The sequence below is a fragment of the Penicillium argentinense genome (genome assembly GCF_028826775.1).
Source record: "Penicillium argentinense strain IBT 30761 chromosome Unknown utg000011l_segment0_segment0, whole genome shotgun sequence".
Classification (NCBI taxonomy): domain Eukaryota; kingdom Fungi; phylum Ascomycota; class Eurotiomycetes; order Eurotiales; family Aspergillaceae; genus Penicillium; species Penicillium argentinense.
Genome location: NW_026622670.1, coordinates 2,356,113 through 2,377,517, shown reverse-complemented (window position 1 = coordinate 2,377,517; position 21,405 = coordinate 2,356,113). Strand labels below are relative to the sequence as shown.

The 21,405-nt window shown below is 52.8% G+C and overlaps 7 protein-coding genes across 7 annotated transcripts; 5 read left to right on the top strand and 2 right to left on the bottom strand.

The window, feature by feature from the left end:
* Positions 1-549: 549 nt before the first annotated feature.
* Positions 550-2,279, top strand: lcbA (serine C-palmitoyltransferase subunit lcbA; the record flags this gene model as incomplete). The annotated part of the gene is made up of 4 exons (XM_056624389.1): positions 550-878; positions 978-1,488; positions 1,546-2,037; positions 2,097-2,279. The coding sequence occupies 4 exons, from the start codon at positions 550-552 to the stop codon at positions 2,277-2,279; spliced, it is 1,515 nt and encodes a 504-aa protein (XP_056469377.1).
* Positions 2,280-3,317: 1,038 nt separating this feature from the next.
* On the top strand, positions 3,318-4,777 carry scw4 (putative cell wall glucanase (Scw4); the record flags this gene model as incomplete). The annotated part of the gene is made up of 2 exons (XM_056624388.1): positions 3,318-3,587; positions 3,725-4,777. 2 exons carry the CDS (start codon positions 3,318-3,320, stop codon positions 4,775-4,777), a joined length of 1,323 nt encoding a protein of 440 aa, XP_056469376.1.
* A 428-nt stretch (positions 4,778-5,205) lies between these two features.
* N7532_011896 (uncharacterized protein) lies at positions 5,206-6,672 on the bottom strand (the record flags this gene model as incomplete). Its single annotated transcript, XM_056624387.1, has 1 exon — positions 5,206-6,672. The coding sequence occupies one exon, from the start codon at positions 6,670-6,672 to the stop codon at positions 5,206-5,208; it is 1,467 nt and encodes a 488-aa protein (XP_056469375.1).
* Positions 6,673-6,855: 183 nt separating this feature from the next.
* On the top strand, positions 6,856-8,551 carry N7532_011895 (WD domain protein; the record flags this gene model as incomplete). Its single annotated transcript, XM_056624386.1, has 3 exons — positions 6,856-7,384; positions 7,457-8,261; positions 8,332-8,551. 3 exons carry the CDS (start codon positions 6,856-6,858, stop codon positions 8,549-8,551), a joined length of 1,554 nt encoding a protein of 517 aa, XP_056469374.1.
* A 989-nt stretch (positions 8,552-9,540) lies between these two features.
* On the bottom strand, positions 9,541-13,375 carry N7532_011894 (GTPase-activating protein BUD2; the record flags this gene model as incomplete). The annotated part of the gene is made up of 2 exons (XM_056624385.1): positions 9,541-10,502; positions 10,564-13,375. 2 exons carry the CDS (start codon positions 13,373-13,375, stop codon positions 9,541-9,543), a joined length of 3,774 nt encoding a protein of 1,257 aa, XP_056469373.1.
* Positions 13,376-16,162: 2,787 nt separating this feature from the next.
* On the top strand, positions 16,163-19,069 carry atgI (autophagy protein ATG9; the record flags this gene model as incomplete). The annotated part of the gene is made up of 3 exons (XM_056624384.1): positions 16,163-16,563; positions 16,692-16,901; positions 16,960-19,069. The coding sequence occupies 3 exons, from the start codon at positions 16,163-16,165 to the stop codon at positions 19,067-19,069; spliced, it is 2,721 nt and encodes a 906-aa protein (XP_056469372.1).
* Positions 19,070-20,262: 1,193 nt separating this feature from the next.
* Positions 20,263-21,399, top strand: N7532_011892 (uncharacterized protein; the record flags this gene model as incomplete). The annotated part of the gene is made up of 1 exon (XM_056624383.1): positions 20,263-21,399. The coding sequence occupies one exon, from the start codon at positions 20,263-20,265 to the stop codon at positions 21,397-21,399; it is 1,137 nt and encodes a 378-aa protein (XP_056469371.1).
* Positions 21,400-21,405: the final 6 nt, after the last annotated feature.

Sequence of the window (21,405 nt, the reverse complement as noted above, 5' to 3'; positions counted from 1 at the left end):
TGCCACGTGTATGAAAATGGCCTGTACAAAGATTCTGTCCTTTCCTTTCCCTCATTTGTTTCTTTCATGCGAATTGCTGCATTCTTTTCAACTACTGGCGCATCTGTGATCTTAATGGCTTGTGTGGAATGACCATTGTACTTTTGAGTGGTTCTACCATTGCCCCAGGGATTGGTTAACCTTCGTTTGCCGGTCTCATAGCTCGTTTCTTATTATTTCCTCCATTCTAACGGAATACAATACTGCATTGCTTCACTTCAAATCAGATTTGATAATTGTACAATCTTTCGTGTAGTGTTAACCCCTGGCGATATGCCCAGACAGTATGAAGGGTTAGATGTACTAGCTTAGCAGTGACTTGACTTGACAGTCACGACTAGCCACGTGACCACGGTGTTAGAAGCCGCCCGCGGCCCCCGACACGACGATCGACTGCCCTCTCCTTGAATCCGTCCCTAGTGGTGGATTTTCGACACTTATCGCTACTGGGAACTCCTTTAGATACTTTGTTAGCGCGACACGCGCACCCGGTCATCGACTTAATCCATCATGGATCTTCAGGAGACCCAACGTCTCCTGTCCGAGTACCTGCACGAGCTCGCGAACCTCTTCCACCGCGTCCCCGGCTCCGCCATCTTTCTCCGATATGTGAAATCCAGCTACCAAGATGACCCAATCCGATCGGCGGTCGAGCTTTTCCTCTTTCTGTTTGCCGTGCGATATCTCCTCGCCCCAAAATATTCCACCAAGCCCGGCGTTGTGCCATTGACCGAGGATGAAATTGACGACCTTGTGGATGAGTGGACTCCTGAGCCTCTTGTCGGGAAGCCGAATGCTTTAGAGGAAATGGAGGTTGATAAGCGTACGGTCATTGTGGGGTATGCTTCTCACCCTATGTCTCAGCAGACTTCCTTCACTGGGAGATCGCGCCATGCGCGGACAATGGTCTAGCTAACGAGTTCTCTCGAACTAAACAGCCCCGTCGGTCCCAAATCTAAGCTCGCAAACGGTCGAACCGTTACCAATCTCGGCTCTTTCAACTTCTACAATTTCAACACAAACGAGGCCCTGAAGGAGAAGGCAATCCAGACCCTTCGGAACTACGGTGTCGGACCCTGCGGCCCTCGCGGGTTCTACGGAACCCAAGATGTGCATATGAAGACCGAGGCGGATATTTCCACATTCCTGGGCACTGCTGCTTGTATCATGTACTCGCAGGCTTTTTCAACCATTTCCAGTGTCATTCCTGCGTTCTCGAAGCGTGGAGACATCATCGTTGCAGATAAGGGTGTCAGCTTTGCTATTCGGAAGGGAATTCAGATCTCGCGCAGTATCGTTCGTTGGTACGAGCACAATGATATGGAGGACCTGGAGCGCGTGCTGGCAAAAGTTACTAAGGAGCAGGCTCGGAAGCCGTTGACTCGGAGGTTCATCATTACCGAGGGTCTTTTCGAGTCTTATGGTGACATGGTGGATTTGCCCAAGATCGTAAGTTTTTGAAACCGGCGATTGTTTTCGCAGTTCCGTTACTAATTTCCGGGACAGATCGAACTGCGTCTTAAGTACAAGTTCCGTCTCATCTTGGACGAGACATGGTCCTTCGGTGTTCTAGGCCGGACCGGCCGTGGTATCACTGAGCACCAAAATGTGGACGCCGCAGAAGTCGATATGATTGTGGGGTCACTGGCTGGCCCTCTCGTGGGAGGTGGTGGTTTCTGTGCTGGATCCGAGGAGATCGTGCACCACCAGCGCATTTCGGCTGCGGCATACACGTTCTCTGCTGCTCTTCCTGCTTTGCTCTCCACCACTGCCAGCGAGACTATCAACCTTCTTCAGCATAGCCCCGACACGGTCTCTCAGCTTCGCGATATGACCAAGGCCATGCGAGCCCAATTGGACCCCCGCAGCGATTGGGTTTACTGCACCAGTGCCATCGAGAATCCTATTCTCATTTTGGTCATCAAGCCCGAGGTTATTTCATCGAAGAAGCTTTCAGAGAACGACCAACAGTTCCTGCTCCAAGATGTTGTTGACGAGGTAAGTCTAACCCAAACTAACTATCTATCAAAATTTGCTGACCTTGTCTCTTCGTGTAGTGCCTTGCCAATGGAGTTCTGATCAGCCGACTCAAGACCCTGGAGGACAACTTCCAGCCCAAGCAGATTGTTCCGCCTGGTTTGAAGGTGTGTGTGACTCTCGGCCTGACCAAGAAGGAGATCGAGAAGGCCGGCACCACCATCCGACATGCCATCACGAAGGTGATGAGCAAGAAAAAATGAAGTCCTTATGTTCTTGCTCACGAAACATCCTCAAAATTGACCTCGGCCGCCGAATGATGTCTCATGTTTCAATGACCTGACTTGTTTCCGGCCATCGTCCTATGTCCCTAATGCTCTTTCCTCTCGTGTATTGTTAAGACGCTTGTTGATATGCATCACTATCGCTACCCTGTACAGCACTGAGCCCATCTCCATTTTCCTTCTTCGAGGTCGGTTTCTACATTATCGGTGCATGGCTCTAGATTGTTTAATACTATTTTTCATAACCGGCTGCAGTACATGGCTGCGCCAATTGCATTATCTTTTTCAAGTCTTTTTTTTTTTTTTTTTTGAGCTGTTCATGTACTGATGAATTTGCAAAGCGACAAGTGAAACCCATTTTCCGTGTCTCATGGCTGGCTATGTTATCCCGAAGTTCTCGGTATCCCGGACTACTTGTTTTGGGAGCGCCGAGACTTCGACTTCAGTCGAGGCAAAGTGGCATTGTGCTATTAGGTAGGTGGCCTTTCTTCCTTTCGTTTTCATAATGTGACCCAAATCCGATAAACACTGGAGAGCCTTCGAAGCTGAAACCCCAGTCTCCTAGCGACCGAGTCGGAATGGACCAGCATTCCATGGGCCTACCGTGACGCCAGGCACATTCCGGTCACCCTCTGCAGGACATATCACTTACCAGACAATCCGACACCAATATTTTCTTCCAAAATTGATCTAGAGCTCTCCCTAGTTCTGGGCAGTCTCCCTCTAAGTCTCTCCAAGGGAGAGGGCCTGGTGGACTTGAACCTGGATCCCATTCCCTAGGCTACTCCACATTGAATCGTTATGCTTGGTCGTCTCCCTTGTTTACACGCTAGCCTGCCATATGCCGAAGGGCTGATTCGTAGCCCTGTGCAGTTCTGATAGTTATAACCCGCTTGATCTGCACCGGTACTTTTTCCTCCCTGCGCGAAGGGGAGGATTGAGAGGTAACTCCGGCTGTTATGATCTACTAACCCTAGGTTCTTCTGAAGTTGTGACGACTCCGACCCACGCCTCGCAATGAAGCGTCTTTCTCAGGCGCTCGTGGCACTTTTTCTGGCCTGTGGTGTTCACGCGGAGACAAAGGGTAAGATTGTTTATTGTCTTCAATTTATTAGGACATGGGCCAGCTTGACTAACTCGCTCGTAGACAACAACTGTCTTGCCGAACTTGATGGCTCTTCTCAAACACAGGCTACTTCCGAGGTCATCGTTTGGGTCAACGAAAATGGTGACATCTTGAGAACCGAGACCAACCGTCTCACTTTGGCGACAACAGCACAAGGGAATGTTAGTAGAATGATCAGGCCGGTGTTACAGCCCAATATCACTCCAACGGTTGTTGATAATGTGAAAAGACTCCTACGACGATTCCTCATGTTTCTATATCGAACCCGGAGCCAGAGACTCGCATCTCGTCAACGCAGACGGTTATTCACCATGAAACGGTTACCCTAGATCAACCTGCTGCCACCGAGAGGATAGAAAAGAAGGTGCCTCCCCATCCTCATGCCCACCCCCCTTTGCCACCACCTGCTCCAGCACCTCCGCCACCACCAGCACCTCTAGCAGTCCCGCCCGCACCTCCGGCACCTGATGCGTCTCTCCTTCTTCCCCCACACCCAGATCCTCATCCTGGACCGCATCCGGAAGAGGATCACCATCCGCATCCCGCGCCTCACACCGAAAAGCGACGTTTCGGAATCTCTTACTCCCCGTACAACGCGAACCGGAGTTGCAAGACACAAGATGAAGTCCACAAGGATTTTAATCAATTATCAGAGTACGCCTACGTCCGTATCTACGGCATAGACTGCGGTCAAGCAAAGACTGTGGCAACGGCAGCTCGTTTCCACAAGATGCAGGTTTTCGCGGGCCTGTACGATTTGACCGATTTCCCCAACAGCCTCAGCGCCTTTGAGGATGCTGCAACAACTCCCGATGGCAAAAAGGACTGGTCAATATTCCACACTATTGCTGTCGGCAACGAACTCGTCAATGGCGGGAAAGTTGCCCCCGGCAAAGTCGCTGGCGCAGTCAACCAAGCCCGCACTACTCTTCGTGGAAAAGGCTACCAAGGGCCTGTCGTGACAGTCGACACCTTCTCAATTCTCCTCAAACATCCCGAATTATGCAAAGCATCAGATTATTGCGCCGCCAATTGCCACGCCTTCTTTGACGCCACGCAGCAACCTCACAATGCCGGCCCATATGCTCTAGAACAAGCACACGCAGTCTCAGACGTCGCCGGCGGCAAACGGACAATGATTACCGAGTCGGGCTGGCCACACGCTGGCGAAGCGAATGGTGCAGCCGTTCCATCTCAAGAAAACCAGCGCATCGCAGTCGAGAGTTTGCAGCGTAGCTTTGCTCACAGATCTCAGGATCTTGTCCTATTTACTGCATTCGACGACCTGTGGAAACAGGATAATCGCTATACCTTTAACGCCGAGAGATTCTGGGGTATCTACGATAAATAGACTGTTGCATGTTACCTTCTTCCTGTTTGGTATTGGATGGATTCTTGGACTTCGTTTTTGCATGGCCGGTGGATGTCAGTTGAATGCGGGCGGATTTGCTCGCCTTAGTTTAGGTTATCCTTATGGCTGTCTATAGGATTCAATTCGAGATTCTTTGATTTGAAGCAAACAGGCCAACATTTTTGAGAATTTCTCGAACGCTATTTTGATGTTCCATGAACCCGAGCTGGCGGATCAGAGCTTGGAATCTCCGTCAGTAGGGCTGGGACTTGGCGATTTCCAGACTTGTCAAGCTAACTCACTATGCGATTATTTGCTGAATGTACGTACTAAGGCATGTATGTAGTGGCGTAGTATGTAAATAACTACATAACGTATATGATACGATCATAACAGAGAGCAGAAAGTCCTTGTTCTCTGCCGAAGAATTAAACCTGGCGGGCTCTATGTTTGTCGATTTCTGAAGATTTCCGTCTCACAGGCTTCAGTGCTCTCCAATGATCAAACCACCCGCCCTTCTTAACAAGCTCATGCAAGGCCTTCTTGTTCGGGGATAGATCCCAAAAAGCCTTGATACCCGCATCGTCACTGCCAGACTTCTGGTAGGTTTTGCCCTCGCGTTCAATCAGACGAAGAAGCCTGATCGTATCACGCGGGGGTACAAGACCATGCATGTCCATGTCCTGTAGGAAAGAAAGTACAGCTGGGAGGTCACGGCAACCGTGCCAGTAGAAATCAACCATCTCAGCGTAGAGTTGCGGGGACGCTCCCAGAAAAGCGGATGTCCGTCCCTGTGCCTTGATACTTGCACGGAATTGACCGGCAAGGTGAGAGTCGGGAAAGTGCGTATTCAGCAGACGAAAGGCCATAAGGACTGCACGTGGGTAGAGTTGAGTGATGACCAGTCCAGCTGGTATCTTTGGAGGAATCATAACAGCATTCTCAGCCAGTGGAGAGTCGGACGTGTCTTCGTCGCTCGGCATAGATGGTATAGCTGAGTTTTGCTTGTCCATGTAGCGTAACATTGAGAAGATGCGTGTCTTACACACCTCCCAAACGCCAATATCGCCTTTATTTCCCTCAATCGCTTCGAAAAGTGCACTCTCGATCAAGGACTGTTCTCGCTGCACGACAATAGCGGTAGCCTGTGCCATTGAGAGCTTCAGATCCTTGCCACTGCGGGGAGAGGGCAAGCCAAGCTCTTCACGGGTGAACAGCCTCTCACCCAATGGGATTCCATTAGACATGTCTGGTAGATTTCGCTTCTTAGGCAAGGAGTCGTCATCCGGACTTCCACCAGAATTTGACGCCGATGTCGACCGGCTTTCCGATTTTGCTTTCTCTCGATCCCCGGTATCCATTATCTCCTCGAACACCTTCATCAGCTTTGCTATATCATCTTGTTCAGGATGCGGTGAGTTCTGTGGTTGCTTTGTGCCCTGGGTCACTCGGCCATTGTTCTCGTCTGCAGTGAGCCTGCTGGCCTCGAATTGACTCAAGAGTCGGCCAAATGCTTGTTTCTCCCGATTTGTCACCGACTTAAACTGCTCCTGCGTTCTCGATGAATGCCTTGCTTTGGAAGAAGAGCCGCGACTGCGGAGGTAGCTTTTTCGCGAAGGATAGCTGCTGACCGGAGGCCTTATGAAGGGATCTTCGCCGAGAGCATCGTAGCTGAGGTATTCTGTATCACCGACGTTTTGCGAGCGGTGGGAATCGGGTTCATCACTCTCTTTGGGTTCGTCGGTTCTCGTAGAGTACGAATGTCGAAGTCGGGGTGTTGCCGGAGTCTGAAAGGAACGTAATATCGGGCAGAGAGTCCGGGTGTGGTATAGAAAAGGCGTGGTGGAGTTCGCAGTCGCTGACAGGAACAGCGCGCGCGAGATATTCGTCGCCATTGAGAGGCGACTTCAGGCAACTGACAGCTTCCGTCGATTTCTCCGCAACAAAAAAGTTCGAGACTCCATTTGTATCACGTGACTTCGCGTTATTTCGTCGCGTCCTTGCCCGCGCCGTCATGCGGCGCCCGCTTGCGCCTACAATTGCTCGCTGGTACCACACACCCCCACTCATCGCAAGAAATGCCGGAGCTGTCTGATTTCGAGAAGCAGCGTCTTGCGAATATCGCAGAGCGCGATGCATTGCTCAAGAACCTGCGATTGGAAGCGCAGTCAGCTGGGATTTACACCAGTCCGAAGACCACGGGGAGCAATGGCCCTAAGCCGAAGAAGAAGGCTGCGCCCAAGCGCGTGAAGGAAGAAGATGAATCGCCGCTTCCTCGGCGACAATCATCCCGTATCAGGGGTATTGCAGCCGAGAGTGAGGTTGCAAAGCGCAAAGCCGAGGATGACTATGCCGCCGCGAAGGAGGTGGAGCGCGCAAAGAAAATGCGCCGAACGGACTCGTTCACGCAGAACGATATGTTTATTGCCGGTCAGAAACTTACTGGCGATAGTCTTATCGGTGTTGATGTTGTCACTAAGGGTGTTGCAGAGCCCTATGTCCGTACGTTTGACGATGATGATATCAAGAAGACTACGGACAAGGACTTGAAAGCCCTGCGAGAGGAAATGAACGGTCTATCACTCTGGGAGGCCTGGGACCCGCAAAGTATGTGTCTCTGTGTCTGCTTTTCGCGTATTGTAGTATCGACCGATGGCTGACAAACCATTGAAATTATAGGGATCAAAATTACGCCCGAGCGCGTCTACACAATGGCCTTCCACCCCTCCGAAACCAAGCCCATAATCTTCGCCGGTGATAAAATTGGCCATCTTGGTATTTTTGATGCGTCCCAAGAAAAGCCAGAGGTTGATGACGAGGACGAGGATGACGACCCCGACCCGGTTCTCACTACGTTGAAACCACACACTCGTACTATCTGCAGTATGATGATCCATCCGTCCAAGCCGACACACCTATATACTGCGAGCTACGACAGCTCCATCCGTGAAATGGATCTCGAGAAGACGACATCTGTCGAGAAATTTGCCCCGGAATCTACCAGCGATGACGAAGCTCTTTCCGGTGTTGATATGGCCGCGGACGATCCAAGTACCCTGTACTTCACCACCTTGGATGGTGGATTTGGTCGCTACGACACACGTTCTCCCGTGTCTGAAAAAGCAGTGGCTCATTGGCAGCTGTCCGAAAAGAAGATTGGTGGCTTCTCCCTCTGTCCTTCCCAATCGCATTACTTTGCTACAGCGAGTCTTGACCGGACCATGCGACTGTGGGATCTCCGCAAGTTGTCGCATAAAGACCCTACACCTGTTGCCATCCATGAGAGCCGCCTCTCGGTCTCTCATGCAGCATTCAATGCTGCTGGTCAGATTGCTACCTCTTCTTATGACGATACGCTGAAGCTCTATGATCTTGGAGCCAAGGGCTTCTCGTCATGGAAGCAGGGTCACACCGTCCCAGACGGCGAGTTCATGCCCGACACCGTAGTTCGACATAACTGCCAAACTGGTCGTTGGGTGACTATGTAAGTACCGGGATTTTCCGTTTTCTCCGCTCACTTTTAAGGAAAAATCACTAACGCTACTTCGATCTAGTCTCCGACCTCAATGGCAGCTCAACCCCCAGTCGCATATCCAGCGATTCTGCATTGGCAACATGAACCGCTTCGTCGATGTCTACAGCGGTTCGGGTGACCAACTGGCTCAGCTTGGTGGTGATGGCATCACTGCAGTCCCTGCGGTAGCCGTGTTCCATCGTAGCAAGAACTGGGTTGCCGGTGGTACTGCCAGTGGCAAAGTCTGCTTGTGGATGTAGATATTCGCTCATTCTTCGTTCTCGCATTCATACTCTGGCTTGGCTGGACTTGAGTGACTACTGTTTCGATCTATGCCACAGGCTGAACCGGCCGATTGCTAATATTTTTGAAGTTTTGTGGGGAAGTTTACACATCTTCGAGGGGTTATTGTAATGTACAGGTAGATAAGTTCATACAAGCCACTGGCATGTTTCATTTCTAGTATGTCTTCAGTGAAATGTCTTGGTATCAAACTGCAGACTCCACCTCCGCCAACCGCCATCCCAACTATTGGGAACGCCGCACAAACCAATGCCTTCGCATGTAATTGAACAATGTAGTACGCTAGCGCCATTTGTAATTCTGATAGAATTTCCTACTGTGTTTGGTCCGTAATGGCCACTTACATCGATGATTGCTGGCTGAATAGAGATTTTTGGACCTGCCATTGAACTGTCTTGTGCTACTGCAAGGTTCCAGTCTCTCATTGTAATAACAAGGTGCGCAAGGGTGTGAATTGCAGTCAATGCGAACAAGAACAAAAGATCTTTCCGTCTATTTGAGAAAGATATCAAGAGTGTACAGACTCGTCATCCATTCCCGAGAAAACGCAAAAGCGTATTAAAATCCACCTCATTCATAACAAGTATCATCGTGTTCGATTCTGAGACCTGGAGTACAACCAATTCTTATATGTTAGAACTTTTGTCTGCTTTTCGCAGCTCTGTCCACAAGCTGAACCTAGACCAGGAGAAAGGAATTTATCAGGAAACACGGTTATGAAGCCTGAAATACGGAAGAAAGTGAGGGAAGGGTATCAACACCGTGACACATGCTGCGATGACATGGGGAAAGAATAGGGGAGGGCGAATTGAGAGAAGAGGGGTGAGAGGTAGGAGTGTGGCATCGAAAGAACAAAAGGAGCAGCGTGGACTTCATGAGCACGTAGATGAGAGATGTAATCCAAAGTGAGAAAAAAGGCTAAAGCCTGGAAACCGTTCATCGTCTATCAAAACTCGTTTCGAAAGTCCTCGTGCGAGTGATGAGATTGGTCACGGTCCTTCGCTTTGCGTCGTGAAGGGGCAGGAACAAAGTCGAAGAAACGGTACTTGCTGGAAGTCTCCTTTGTGACGCTAGACCTGCGTGCCTTTGAATTCTCCGAGTATTCCAGGGAATAAGTTGAAGAATTTTTGGAACTTCCGGTACTATCGCGAGCATCGGACCACCGAGGGATAGAGAAGGGCATGCGGCTCTGGTCCCATGTAGCTGATGATGAACTGGGTGGCGTGTCATCTTCCTCCGGCGCGTAGTCCGTCGAACGACGGGGCATCGCCGGCCGGGGTGCGAAGAAACCGATCGATCCGCGCTTATCTTGCGGAATTGAGAAGGTTCCTCCAACCTGCGCATCCGATGCTGGAGTGGCTGGCTTGCTCGAGGTTTCGTCATAAAAGGTCACGGCACGTTCCATCGAGTCCACAAGTTCCTCCCATTTGACCTCAAGGGTTCCATTGGGGCGCTCTGCTTGTTCCGCTTTATCTAAACACTCCTCGGTACGTTCTCGTAGGCGGTGTGCTAGTTGATGGAATTTGGCGAGGCTGGCGTCCACCTCCTCTAGTTCAGCCATCCGTTCCGGTACCACTTCCAACCACACTCGGATTAAATTTGCGTAAGATCGTGCATGGTCGATCAAGAACGGAAGACTAGGAAAACCTTCGCGTGAGGTAGGTGGCAAGCGGCCAAGAATCTGTACGGGAGTGGTATATGAAGGCGTCGGAACCGGAGCTGGCTGGTCTGCATAAATGCTACAGATGTGGTCGACAAATTGCTTGAAGTCTGACCGGTTACCAACCAGAAACTTGTTCATGGGCTCCATCCAAGGTTCCTTATTGCCAAAGGTTGTCATATTCGCCAGACCCTGGAGTGCCTTGGCAACGAGAGTTAGGGTGCGTTGGGCACGTGGGCGTGGATGGTCTGCTTGATGTTAACGGGATATTCAGGAAATTAGGATCTACAGAGACGAAATATTACTTACCCTTCAGAAGTCCAAACAGCTTAGGATTCAAGATAGCTGGACAAAAGAACCGCAAGAAAAGGAACCCAGAGACACTGCTGTAGGTCACCGAACGCAGGAAGTCGCCATAGCGGTCCTCCGCGCATGCCCTGACATGCCGGAAGATACGTCTTAGCTCAGGAGGGCAGCGGCTATAAGATATCGCAATGGACTTCCAGACTCCCGTGGTGAGGGTGATAAGGGTTCGCCAATTGCGATCGAGATCTTCGGTGCGTGGTACCCGAGACGGATCAACTTCACACTCTGGGTCACTTTCATCGATCTCACGCAGTCGCTCTCCGATAGTCTCTTCCAAGTACTCTTTACCAAGTCGACGCATGTGGAGGTCCAGCGCCTTTGTGAGAAGCGAGTTGCCACGGAAGAGAAGATTTGCCTCCACCGTTGCAGTTCTTCCCATGTCTCTCACGAGAATCTCTCGGTCATGGCTCGATTCTCGAGAGTCGTTGGAGTGTATCCTTGTCGTATACCGCAATCGATTGGTTGTGGATTCCTTGTGCACGCCGTCGATTTCATCCTCGACCAGCGCCGAAATCCAATCCACCGTCTTGCCGGAGACTTGATAGATATTCAACAGCATTTCGGACAACTGAGTGAGCTCGGAGGACATCAACTGGGCCATGTTGATTGTTAGGCCGTTGGTGAAAGAGTGAAGCAGTTCCTGCATCGGTGCGTATTCTGCAAACATCAAAACGACCGTTTCTTCCATTCTGACTTTCATGAAGATCTCCCCGACGGCCTGATCATGGTCATCCAAGATGGGCCACCACTTCTCGGTATCAACCCCAGGCTCCAGTTCATCTAGACGAAGATCCACCCGCCCGAAGATCGCATCATTGGTGGAAATTTCGATATCGTCGAGCATGTTGACTGCATTGGCTTCTTGGGTTGATGCATATGTTCCATGAGCCACGAGAGTCCAATCTCTCTGCGTAGGATTCAGGGTTTTGACAAGGATTGAGGCCTGGGAGAGCACCGGAGGTAGATCGTTAAAGACAAAATCTTCCCGCCAAAACGGATTTGGAGTACGGTATTTGACAGCGGTCTTGGCACGGATCTCCCCATCTAGGAGGACTTCGGTATAGTAGTCACTGGGTTTTGGCGGAGAAGGAGCAGAAAAACCGTGGGATCTAGACTGTTTGCGACTTCGCGGGGTATTTTCCTCTTTAGCCCGGAAAAGCTTACCCTCCGTGACCCTCAGGTTGAGTTTTCTTTCAATTCTGAACATGTCTCTGGTCGGGGAGTCGACACTCTCGGCCTCTGGGGTCTTGTTTGGATCTTCGACCTCTGACGAAGCCTCAGGCCCGTACAGCTCGGGGATGGTAAACGCACGTAACAGTACAAACCAGACCTCGAACAAAACACGGGTCTCCAAAGCAAGGTAGATGGGGCGCATGGTAGAGTCGACGACAGGGTGGGCGGTGTACTGTGGGTAGATGGCAATGCAAAATTCATCGTCGAGCACTGAGGGATCCAATTGCTGAATCGCACATCGAGAGAGTTGCGATAGTTGCACACACGCCACGAGAGCGACGTCGGATTCTGTATAAAGTTTGAAATGGCCATTCTCCTGCAATGTGCAGCTCACTTTCTGCCATGACGAAGACAACGCTCTTGATTGTCGATACGTGGATACGCGGCGAGCGGATACAGGCCGTGCGCCTGATGCAGACGGCTTGTCCCAGAGAAGCATCTTTCCGACTTTGATTATGGCGGCATCCTTGTGCGCGGCGGTCTCGGAGTTTCGGCGGCGCTCGGGGATTCGACGATCACCGATTACAACCTCCTGGGGTTTGGTCATTTTGTTCTGGACGCCCTTGGGACGGATGGGCTGCCAGCACAAAAGGGCTGCCAGCCACGAGTCAAAGGTTTCATTGACGTGGGGTCGCAGTTGTATTCCAAGTCCGGATGTGAAAGTGTGAACATTGAGATAGGTTGTTTGTAATTCTGAATCGTAATGTGTTCGAACCCGGCAGCCACGCAGATCAGGAATGAGGGTCTTCGCCAATGCCGGTTCTCCTTTTGCCTGGTATATAAGACTACCTGTGGCGACGTTGATCGCACAGTACCCGGATGTCCAGGCGTTCGAGGACGATGCATTTCCGGACGTCGTTCGAAACGAGAGAATTCCATGCATTCGGCCACAGGTAGTCTTCATTAGCTGTAGGATCTTGGCAGCGTCGGTCTTCGAGAGTGGTGATGCAAAGGCGGCTTGGCAATGTGCCAGGGAGGTGGCCTGGCCGGGTGACTTGCTCAGTCGCTGGCGAGCAGTGGCGGACCCAGAGTAATTTGGCGAGTGGATCGACGGAAATCCAATGCTGGATGAGTCGTCTGTGGTATTCGATTCGGCGGTGGCGGGTTTGGGCTGGGACGAGCTGGTAGCGTTGACGGACCCGATTCGGGTTCGGGACTTGAAAGTGGAGGATGCCAGGTCGCTTCGTTGTTCATCCAATGTGGCTGTTCGTGCTCGTGTGCGCACGTTTCGCCCATCTATCGACGTGTCTTCCTCGCGTCGGTCGACGGTGCGCGATCGCATGGTGGTCCGTGGGGAGGGCGCACTGCTGGTAAGGTGCTCTGGTTCGGATAAAGGGGAATGAGACTCCGGGGTCACGGTGCGAATGCTTGTTTCTCGGAAACTGTCTGGGTAGACCATACCATGGCGATCGCGGGATGATGACTTTTTGCTGGGTCGACGTTCGACCGGGCGGCTATGCAAGGCCTGATGCATTGAACTCCGCTTCCCAGCGTTATATCCATTCGGATTGTCGGATTCCATCCTGCTCGGTCGTGGGCTCGTAGGGAGCCGACGGGAGCGTGGTGGGAAGACCCGCGCAAACGAGGGGGGATGGACGACTCAGCGCGGCCAAACACAACCTCAAAACCGTCGGATGTATATGTGTTGTCCCCGAGGCCTTTTATCGGCCGCGCGTGAATAATTGAGTGTCGCTTTTGTCCAGAAAATTGCTGGAAGAAAACATGGGGTCTAGACGGAGGCAGGGGGGTCGTAATCATACATTCGGTCGAGACAGCGGGATGGACGAGACAGGAACAAAGGAGGCGCAGGTCACCGTCGTTTGTCTGTGAGATGCAGGACCTAGCAATTACGGTGAGCATCCAGTACTCCAGCTGGGCGATCGCGACGGTATCGCTGCCGGGTGAGAAGTTAATTATGGCCCGAGGAAGCCCGGAGAGATGGGGGATTCGAGCGGCGTGATATCATTATTATTGGAGGGGGGAAATGTGGGTTGTGGGAGAGCGAGGCACCGGGCGAGATAGGACCCAGGGGGCAAGCCAAAGACGACCAGGGTGGAAGAGAGAGCAGCGCACACACACCTTCATCAGTCCCTTTTGAAATTGGAGGGTGGCGGGAGATCTCGATGGCGGCCGGGTGGATGGTGGTGTTGGCGGTGTTCGGGGGTGGTATTAGATTTGGGAGGGGAGGGGTTGTTTGTGTGCGTGCGTGCGCCCGTGTTTGTTGCAGATCTTCCAGACAGGCTCAGGGTATGGGGGTGTGATGGGCCTGGCGCGAGCAGAGGAGGCCACGAAGAAGTGGGAGGTGAAGGGGAAGGTGAAGAGGGGAGGGAGGGGGAGGTGTGGATTGCGGGAAGCCTGTCGACGAGGTATAACGGAGCAGAGGAGAAATCACCCGCAATTCTTCACGGCTTTCTACATCTCGGGTTCTACTTCTGGCCCTCCGTCCGCATTGACCGCATTTCCGGTCCAGTTTCCAGCTGGTTTTGCTGAAAGGTTATTTAGCTCATTTAGCGATGCTACGCGTCCTAACCTGAAGGTCTGCGAATCTCTGCTGGTTCTATCCGATCGCCGGCGCTCTGTTCTGCCACGGCCAGGCGGAATCCCGCCAGCTCGCATCTCCTCGCTCTCCTACTGTGTACTCCTGCAAGTGCTTGGTAGTGGCATCAGAAATCTGGTACTCCTATGGTAGAAACAACAGATCAAGCAGATCTCGCCAGCCTGCACTCGCTGCATGCCCTGAGCCGGCGATACCGAGCCCGACCAAAGGCCTATTGCGGCAGTTCGCTGTCCCCAAGATGGCCTAGGGACACTCCGCTGGGTATCTGACCTCTACATACATCTGCTAGTAGGATACTCCTGCGTCCTGGAATATTCCCCCAGGCACTAGCGCCCTGCCACAACGGCCAACCCCGGTCGGCCGCGATTTCCCAGCTGCCTCTCAGCCCATTGCGTGGCACGCTGGGGACCTGTCCATGACTAGTGTGGGAGTTTCGGAGGATTTGGGGGCTTCCTGATTCATGAGCGGGCGCCCAAGCCTCGAGCACTGGATCAGACGTCGATCAGACCCTCCTTCTGGTCTGGCCCCAACGACGAAACTCGCCTCTCACACACCCCCCTGGTCGCGGATGTGCCGGATTGATTCTCTCTTCTCCGCGCGCTGAGGTCAAAAGTACAGAGCATTGGCACTCTCCCCCCCCCCCCCCCCCCAGGGTCGATGCAGCTCCGCGCCCCGCTGGCCTGGGAGAAAAAGGGGGGCCAGCGTGGTGTGGTACTTGCACGTACCGAGTACCTCACTTGCAGGTAGCTATGGAGTATACATGGACCAAATGGGAAAAGGTACGGGACAAGTACCGGGTACAAACTTTGAAGTGGAGGCACCATAATGGGACCGTGTCGATTCTACTTGCTGGAGGAGGCAGTGGGTGGATTCTGGCGCTAGTCAGCGGGCTGGTGGGAATCGATGATATCCGGTCGACCGCGAGTCTTCTACTGAAAAAGCACGATCGTGGGAAATCCCCGACGAGTGGAGCCGCTCGGTGCACGGTGAGGTTTTTCTGGCCTTTCCTGATTTGTGGAGGTCCAGATGACAGGCGTATTCGTCATTTAGTCTCTCGGTAGACTCTAGGGGAAGGGGGTGAAATGTCCCTCGGGGAGGAGTAGGACTTGTGAACACTGGTCAACTTAGGTAATTGTTGATTATATCAAAGTACAATTGACCCCTGCATGTTTGGATGGAGAAGGCGTCATCGGTGCAGGATCTAGAATTCTAGAAGTCGTCCCGCATCCTGCCTTAGGCCTCGTGCCTTGCGCCAGGCAAGCATCCTAGGCGTCTTCGGTACCCTGGGCCTCGGTAGGCTGTAGTACTTCCGTACCTCCGGCGACGAAGTCGATGCAGGTGAAGATGCAAGCAAGAACCCCGCATCCACCTGACTCATGGCATAGGTGCCTTGGTGCCTTGGTGCCTGTTGCCCGATCTCCCAAGTTTCATGCCTGAGGCCAACACAGCCCCGATTATGTCATTGGACTCCAGGTGATCGCCCAAGAGGAGTAGAGCTCCGGTGACTGCATTCACGCGGACATGATCAGATGCGACGCGTCGCATCCACCGCCAGCAAAAGCAGATAGGGACTGAGAGGTGTGAATTCCGTTCTGCTTGACCTAACATCATAACAGAGCCCGATACGAATGCTATTCCTCCGTTGAATGTAGCAGGTCTCCGATCTCCGCATCTTGTTGTTGACAACAGTCCAACTCGCGTATCGGGGCGATGTCCCCTAGAACTGCTCTATTCACGCCATATTAGTAAAAGATGATGTCCTCCAATATACCCTCGCGCTTCCTAGCCCCGACAGACTCTCCCTCGGTATACCAAACCATCCGTGAACACGAAGCCGGCTCCGATTCATCTGATGTGGAAGAGCGTGCGGGCATGGCTCAAGAAGAAGGTCTTCAAGGACACTTTAGCGACCGAGAACTAGAAGATGTGCTGGCAGATGCAGAGGGCAGCGAGCTGTCCAGCCCGCGAGCAGCTCTGCTGGGGACTCAAAGGTCGCAGCAAGCTGCCAACCTCCATGGTTCCCCGTCCGTTTCGCGTCGTCGCAAACCATCCAGACCACGTTGGATGACCCAAGAATCGCCGCAGGGCTACGAGCTGGATGATCGGGATGAGGATGTGCCCCCATCTTTGTTGGTGGAAGGGGGGATGATGAGGTATTGAAAGCGCGCCTCCCTCCGCCGCCTCATCGCATGCCCAGTCATTCGAGAACTCCGAGCCCCCGACCCTCCCCTCACTCTCATCCTCACCCACACCCACGTCAACACCGTTGGGATGCACGAAGCCAACAACCCCCTGCGACCGATACTGCAAACCCGGTTCGACAGTGGTTCAACTCGCAACACCCAACCTTTGCCAATATCGACCCGAAGCGGAAAGCCATGTGGCGCTGGGCAAATGTCGAAGACCTGGACAACTTCTTGAAAGATGTCTACACATATTTTCTTGGAAATGGGTTCTGGTCTATTTTGTTGGACCGCACCCTGAATCTCTTGTATGTGGTCCTTCACACCCTCTCTTGGACCAGTGGAAATCTGGCTGACCGTGCGCAGGACTTTCGCATTTGTTGTGGGTTTTTCCACGTTCTTGACCAACTGTGTCGACTATCACAAGGTTCGAGGAAGTAAGACCCTAGACGAAATCCTCGTGCCCAAATGCACCGCCAACATGTCTGGCTCAGCCACGTTCCTGCTTTGGCTTTTTAGCTTTTTCTGGATTGGGAAGCTATTCCAGTATCTCGTTGACACCCGAAGGCTTTGGCATATGCATGATTTCTACCTGCATCTTCTCGGTGTCTCCGATGCCGAGGTGCAGACTATCTCATGGCAAGAAGTGGTCAGCCGATTGATGACTCTCCGCGATTCGAACCCCGCGACAGCTGCAGCAATCTCGGCTAAGCACCGTAGGTTTCTGGGGAGCCAGTCGAAGCAACGAATGGACGCCCATGATATTGCCAATCGACTGATGCGGAAAGAGAACTACATGATTGCGTTGGTGAACAAGGACATCTTGGATCTCACTCTCCCGATTCCGTTCTTGCGAAACCGACAACTCTTCTCGCGAACGCTAGAGTGGAACCTCAACCTCTGCATTATGGATTACGTCTTCAATGAACAAGGGCAACTGCGTACGCTGTTCCTCAAGGATACCCACCGACGAGCTTTGAGTAATGGCTTGCGCCGACGCTTCATCTTTGCCGGTATCATGAACATTCTCGCGGCACCGTTTATCGTCGTTTACTTTATGCTGCAATACTTCTTCCGTTATTTCAATGAATTCAAGAACAGCCCTGGACAGATCGGGTCTCGACAATATACTCCGCTGGCGGAGTGGAAATTCCGCGAATTCAACGAGCTCTGGCATATCTTCGAACGGCGCACCAATATGTCTTACCCATTCGCCAGTCGGTACATTGATCAGTTCCCCAAGGACAAGACTGTCCAGGTCGCTCGGTTTGTTGCTTTCATTTCTGGCGCCTTGGCGTCGGTGCTTGCACTCGCTTCTGTGGTTGATCCGGAGCTCTTCCTCGGCTTTGAAATCAGCCCTGATCGCACTGTCCTCTTCTACCTGGGTGTCTTCGGCACGGTGTGGGCTGTTGCTCGAGGAGTCGCACCGGAGGAAACCGATGTCTTTGACCCCGAATATGCGCTCCTCGAGCTGATTGACTTTACGCATTACTTCCCCTCGACCTGGAAGGGGCGGTTACATAGCGACGAGGTTCGCAAAGAATTCGCGGTTCTCTATCAGATGAAGATCGTTATCTTCTTAGAAGAGATCTTGAGCATGATCTTCACGCCTTTTGTGCTGTGGTTCAGCCTGCCCAAGTGCAGCGACCGGCTCATCGACTTCTTCCGTGAATTTACCGTTCATGTCGATGGGATGGGATACGTTTGCTCCTTTGCGGTCTTTGACTTTAAGAAGGGTGCCAACGCCATGCCTCAAAGTCGGCGAGAGCCCGCTCGCCGGGACTTGCGAGCCGACTATTTCTCCACCAAAGATGGCAAGATGCTTGCTTCTTACTATGGCTTCCTAGATCACTACGGCAGCCACAACAACAACCAGCCTGCTGGGCGACGCCCCTTCCATCCTCCGCCAAATCTGCCCACATTGGGATCGACATCTACCGCCGAGCTGGGTACAGGTCCGGAGCGATTCGATTACCATAAACGGCCCGGGCCAGCAGGCGGTCCTCCCTTCGGCCCACAGTCTATCATTGGCGCCTCCCGATTCCGGCCCATGCCAATGGGTGATCTACGCTCTCCAGGCCCCTCTATCCTGCTTGACCCGCGGCATCAACCACCCACGTCTGGTTTCCGTCAGGCCACCCACACAGTACCCCCACGGTCTCGGTTGGCACGATCGCAGCTCCCTGCCAGCGACCAGATCCATGACGATGAAGAGTCCTCGATCAAGGGCGATCGCGGCTCCACCAGCCGTCCGCTGGCCAACCCGCAGGGTGCGTCTAGTGGAGGCGTTGGCACGGGCGAGAGCAGCTTGGGCGATTCGTGGCGCATGAATCCTCTGGGGAAAGATGAGGATACGGAGGAATACGATGATGAAGAGGATGTCGATGCAATTGCTGGCGGGGTTGGAGTCCTTGGCCTCATCCAGCAGTTCCAGAAGGCGAATACAGAGGGTCGCCGGACAACTGGGGGAATCTAGTGGATATCTTCCCCAATTGTACCTAGCATGAGACTCTACCCATCCATGGATGGAATCAGCCTGAGACTACCTGGGTAGGGTTTGATAGCTTTTCATGACACGACGCAGTCATAATAAATGTAGTATGACTGTTATTATTTTGCTCTTCTGCTCCGATTGAACTGCGGAATATCTAAAACCGTAATTTTTAAGCTGATAAGGTACCAGGTAGCAGTAATGACACGTAGTCACGGTGTCACTCTCAAGCTTGAGCAGATTCATCGTCTGAATTTGATACTATTGTCGCACCATGATATTCACCTTGGTGTTGTCTCCACATAGTGTGAGTGTGGCTTGCCGTTCTAGTACTGTATATACCGTGAATTGCTGCAGGTGGAGGTATATCATATGGCACTCGACCTCGAGAATCCGGCAACGATTATCATTCTCTGGGTCGATTGTCACTCTATCCATATTCTTATGCGACTACACTGAACATGATTAATGTTAGTGCGTGGATGGTGAGTATGTTTGGGCCGACACTAGACGTTCCGGGCTGCGCCGGGTGAGACCCTGGAGCGACAAGGCCCACCGCTGATAGGCCGACTGGGCTGGACCCTTGCGATTCTCCACCGGGGGCTCTCGTGCCTATTCCAAGTCTTCCAGCTCTCGCTGCTGCTGGCACCAACACTGTAAAGTACTGTGTGTGTATGGATAGTACGGGCACACGGCTCGGTCGTCCAGTGGTCCATCCGCCACGATCCAGCAACAGCCGACCCCCATCGTGGCCTAGATGCGCCGGCCCCGGCATCGACCCTCGTCTCGGCTCCTGGGCAAACTGGGTCGCGGGGTCCTAGGGATGGAGACACCAGCCCTCTTGGCTGCGGCGAGGATATCTGGGCAGCCTTAAGCGGGCTGCAAATGGGCGCGCGCAGCCGACCCTGACTCCCCGAAAAAGGAGACCGCTGCAGACGCTGCGACTAGCAGGTCGGGCTAAGTAGACGGCGCCAGTCAAAGACCCGAAAGACCCTGATCCATCACATGTGGATACACCCTCGCTTTATTTGCGGCGGGTTCGGTTTGCGGTCTCGTGACATCTGTAGCTTCTCCTCGATTGATCTCAATTCCACTCTTGGCTTTCCTCCCAAGATCGAGTTCGTCGGATATCCACACTCTCCTTCCCTTCCCCCCTTCGCGAGGGGTGCTGGCCCATCATGCTGCGCGCCCGCCGCTACCGAGTGCAAATCGCATTTGCCGCGATCTTCGTCTTGGCCTTCTTTCATTTCACCCGGTCGCGCGACTGGACGGACACGGTCGTTGTCGAGACGCCCCAGGACCAGTCGTCTGCCTCGGCGCCGGTCGTCCCAAATCCCAATTCTTACGAGACCAAGCAAAAGCCACCATCAGCAGTTCCTGCCGAGGATGCATCCAAATATGCTCCGTTCGTGCCCCACGACAGCTCCCCCGGATCGACATCCTCTGCCGAGGAACCCCAGAAACCGAAGCAGCCCATCGTGTCCAGCGCGCCTCTCAAGGAAGAACCTAAAGAACCCGCGCAAGATGATACTGCCAACAGCGTGAAGGAGCCATTGAAGGTTCCTTCGTACCAATACGGCGCCGGTGCCGACACCCACAACAAACCGCCCGCCTCGTACAACAACAACAACAACAACAACGCTTGGCAAAATGCAGAGAGGCCGTCTTCCAAACTCGATGCGGAGCAAGAAGAAGCGGCCGATGATGACGCGCGCTACCAATCAACGGTTGGAATTGCAGCGGAAGAGATCACTCAGCACTGGAAGAAATTCCCCGAGACCTACCCCGTCGCCGCCGCCGATCTGATCAAGCTGCCCAAGGGTCCGGCCAAGTCTATCCCGAAACTGCAGGCCAAGTTCAAGGATGAGTCTTCGGCCGACAAGCAGGAGCGTCTGCAACAGCTGAGTGCCATCAAGGCCGAGTTTGTACACGCCTGGCAGGGATACAAGAAGAATGCCATGGGAGCAGACGAGCTGAAGCCTCTCTCGGGACAAACCAATAACCCCTTTATGGGATGGGGCGCAACGTTGGTCGACGCGCTGGACTCGCTATGGATTATGGATCTGAAGAGTGATTTCTCCGAGGCGGTGGACGAGATTAAGAAAATTGATTTCACAACGTCGGCCTATCGGAATGATATCCCCGTCTTTGAAACCGTCATTCGCTATTTGGGCGGGCTGCTCGGTGCTTATGACATTTCTGGACAGCGGTACCCGGTCTTGTTGGAAAAGGCCGAAGAACTAGCAGAAATCCTGATGGACATCTTCGACACACCGAATCGTATGCCTGAATTGTATTATCGCTGGGTTCCGTGAGTATCC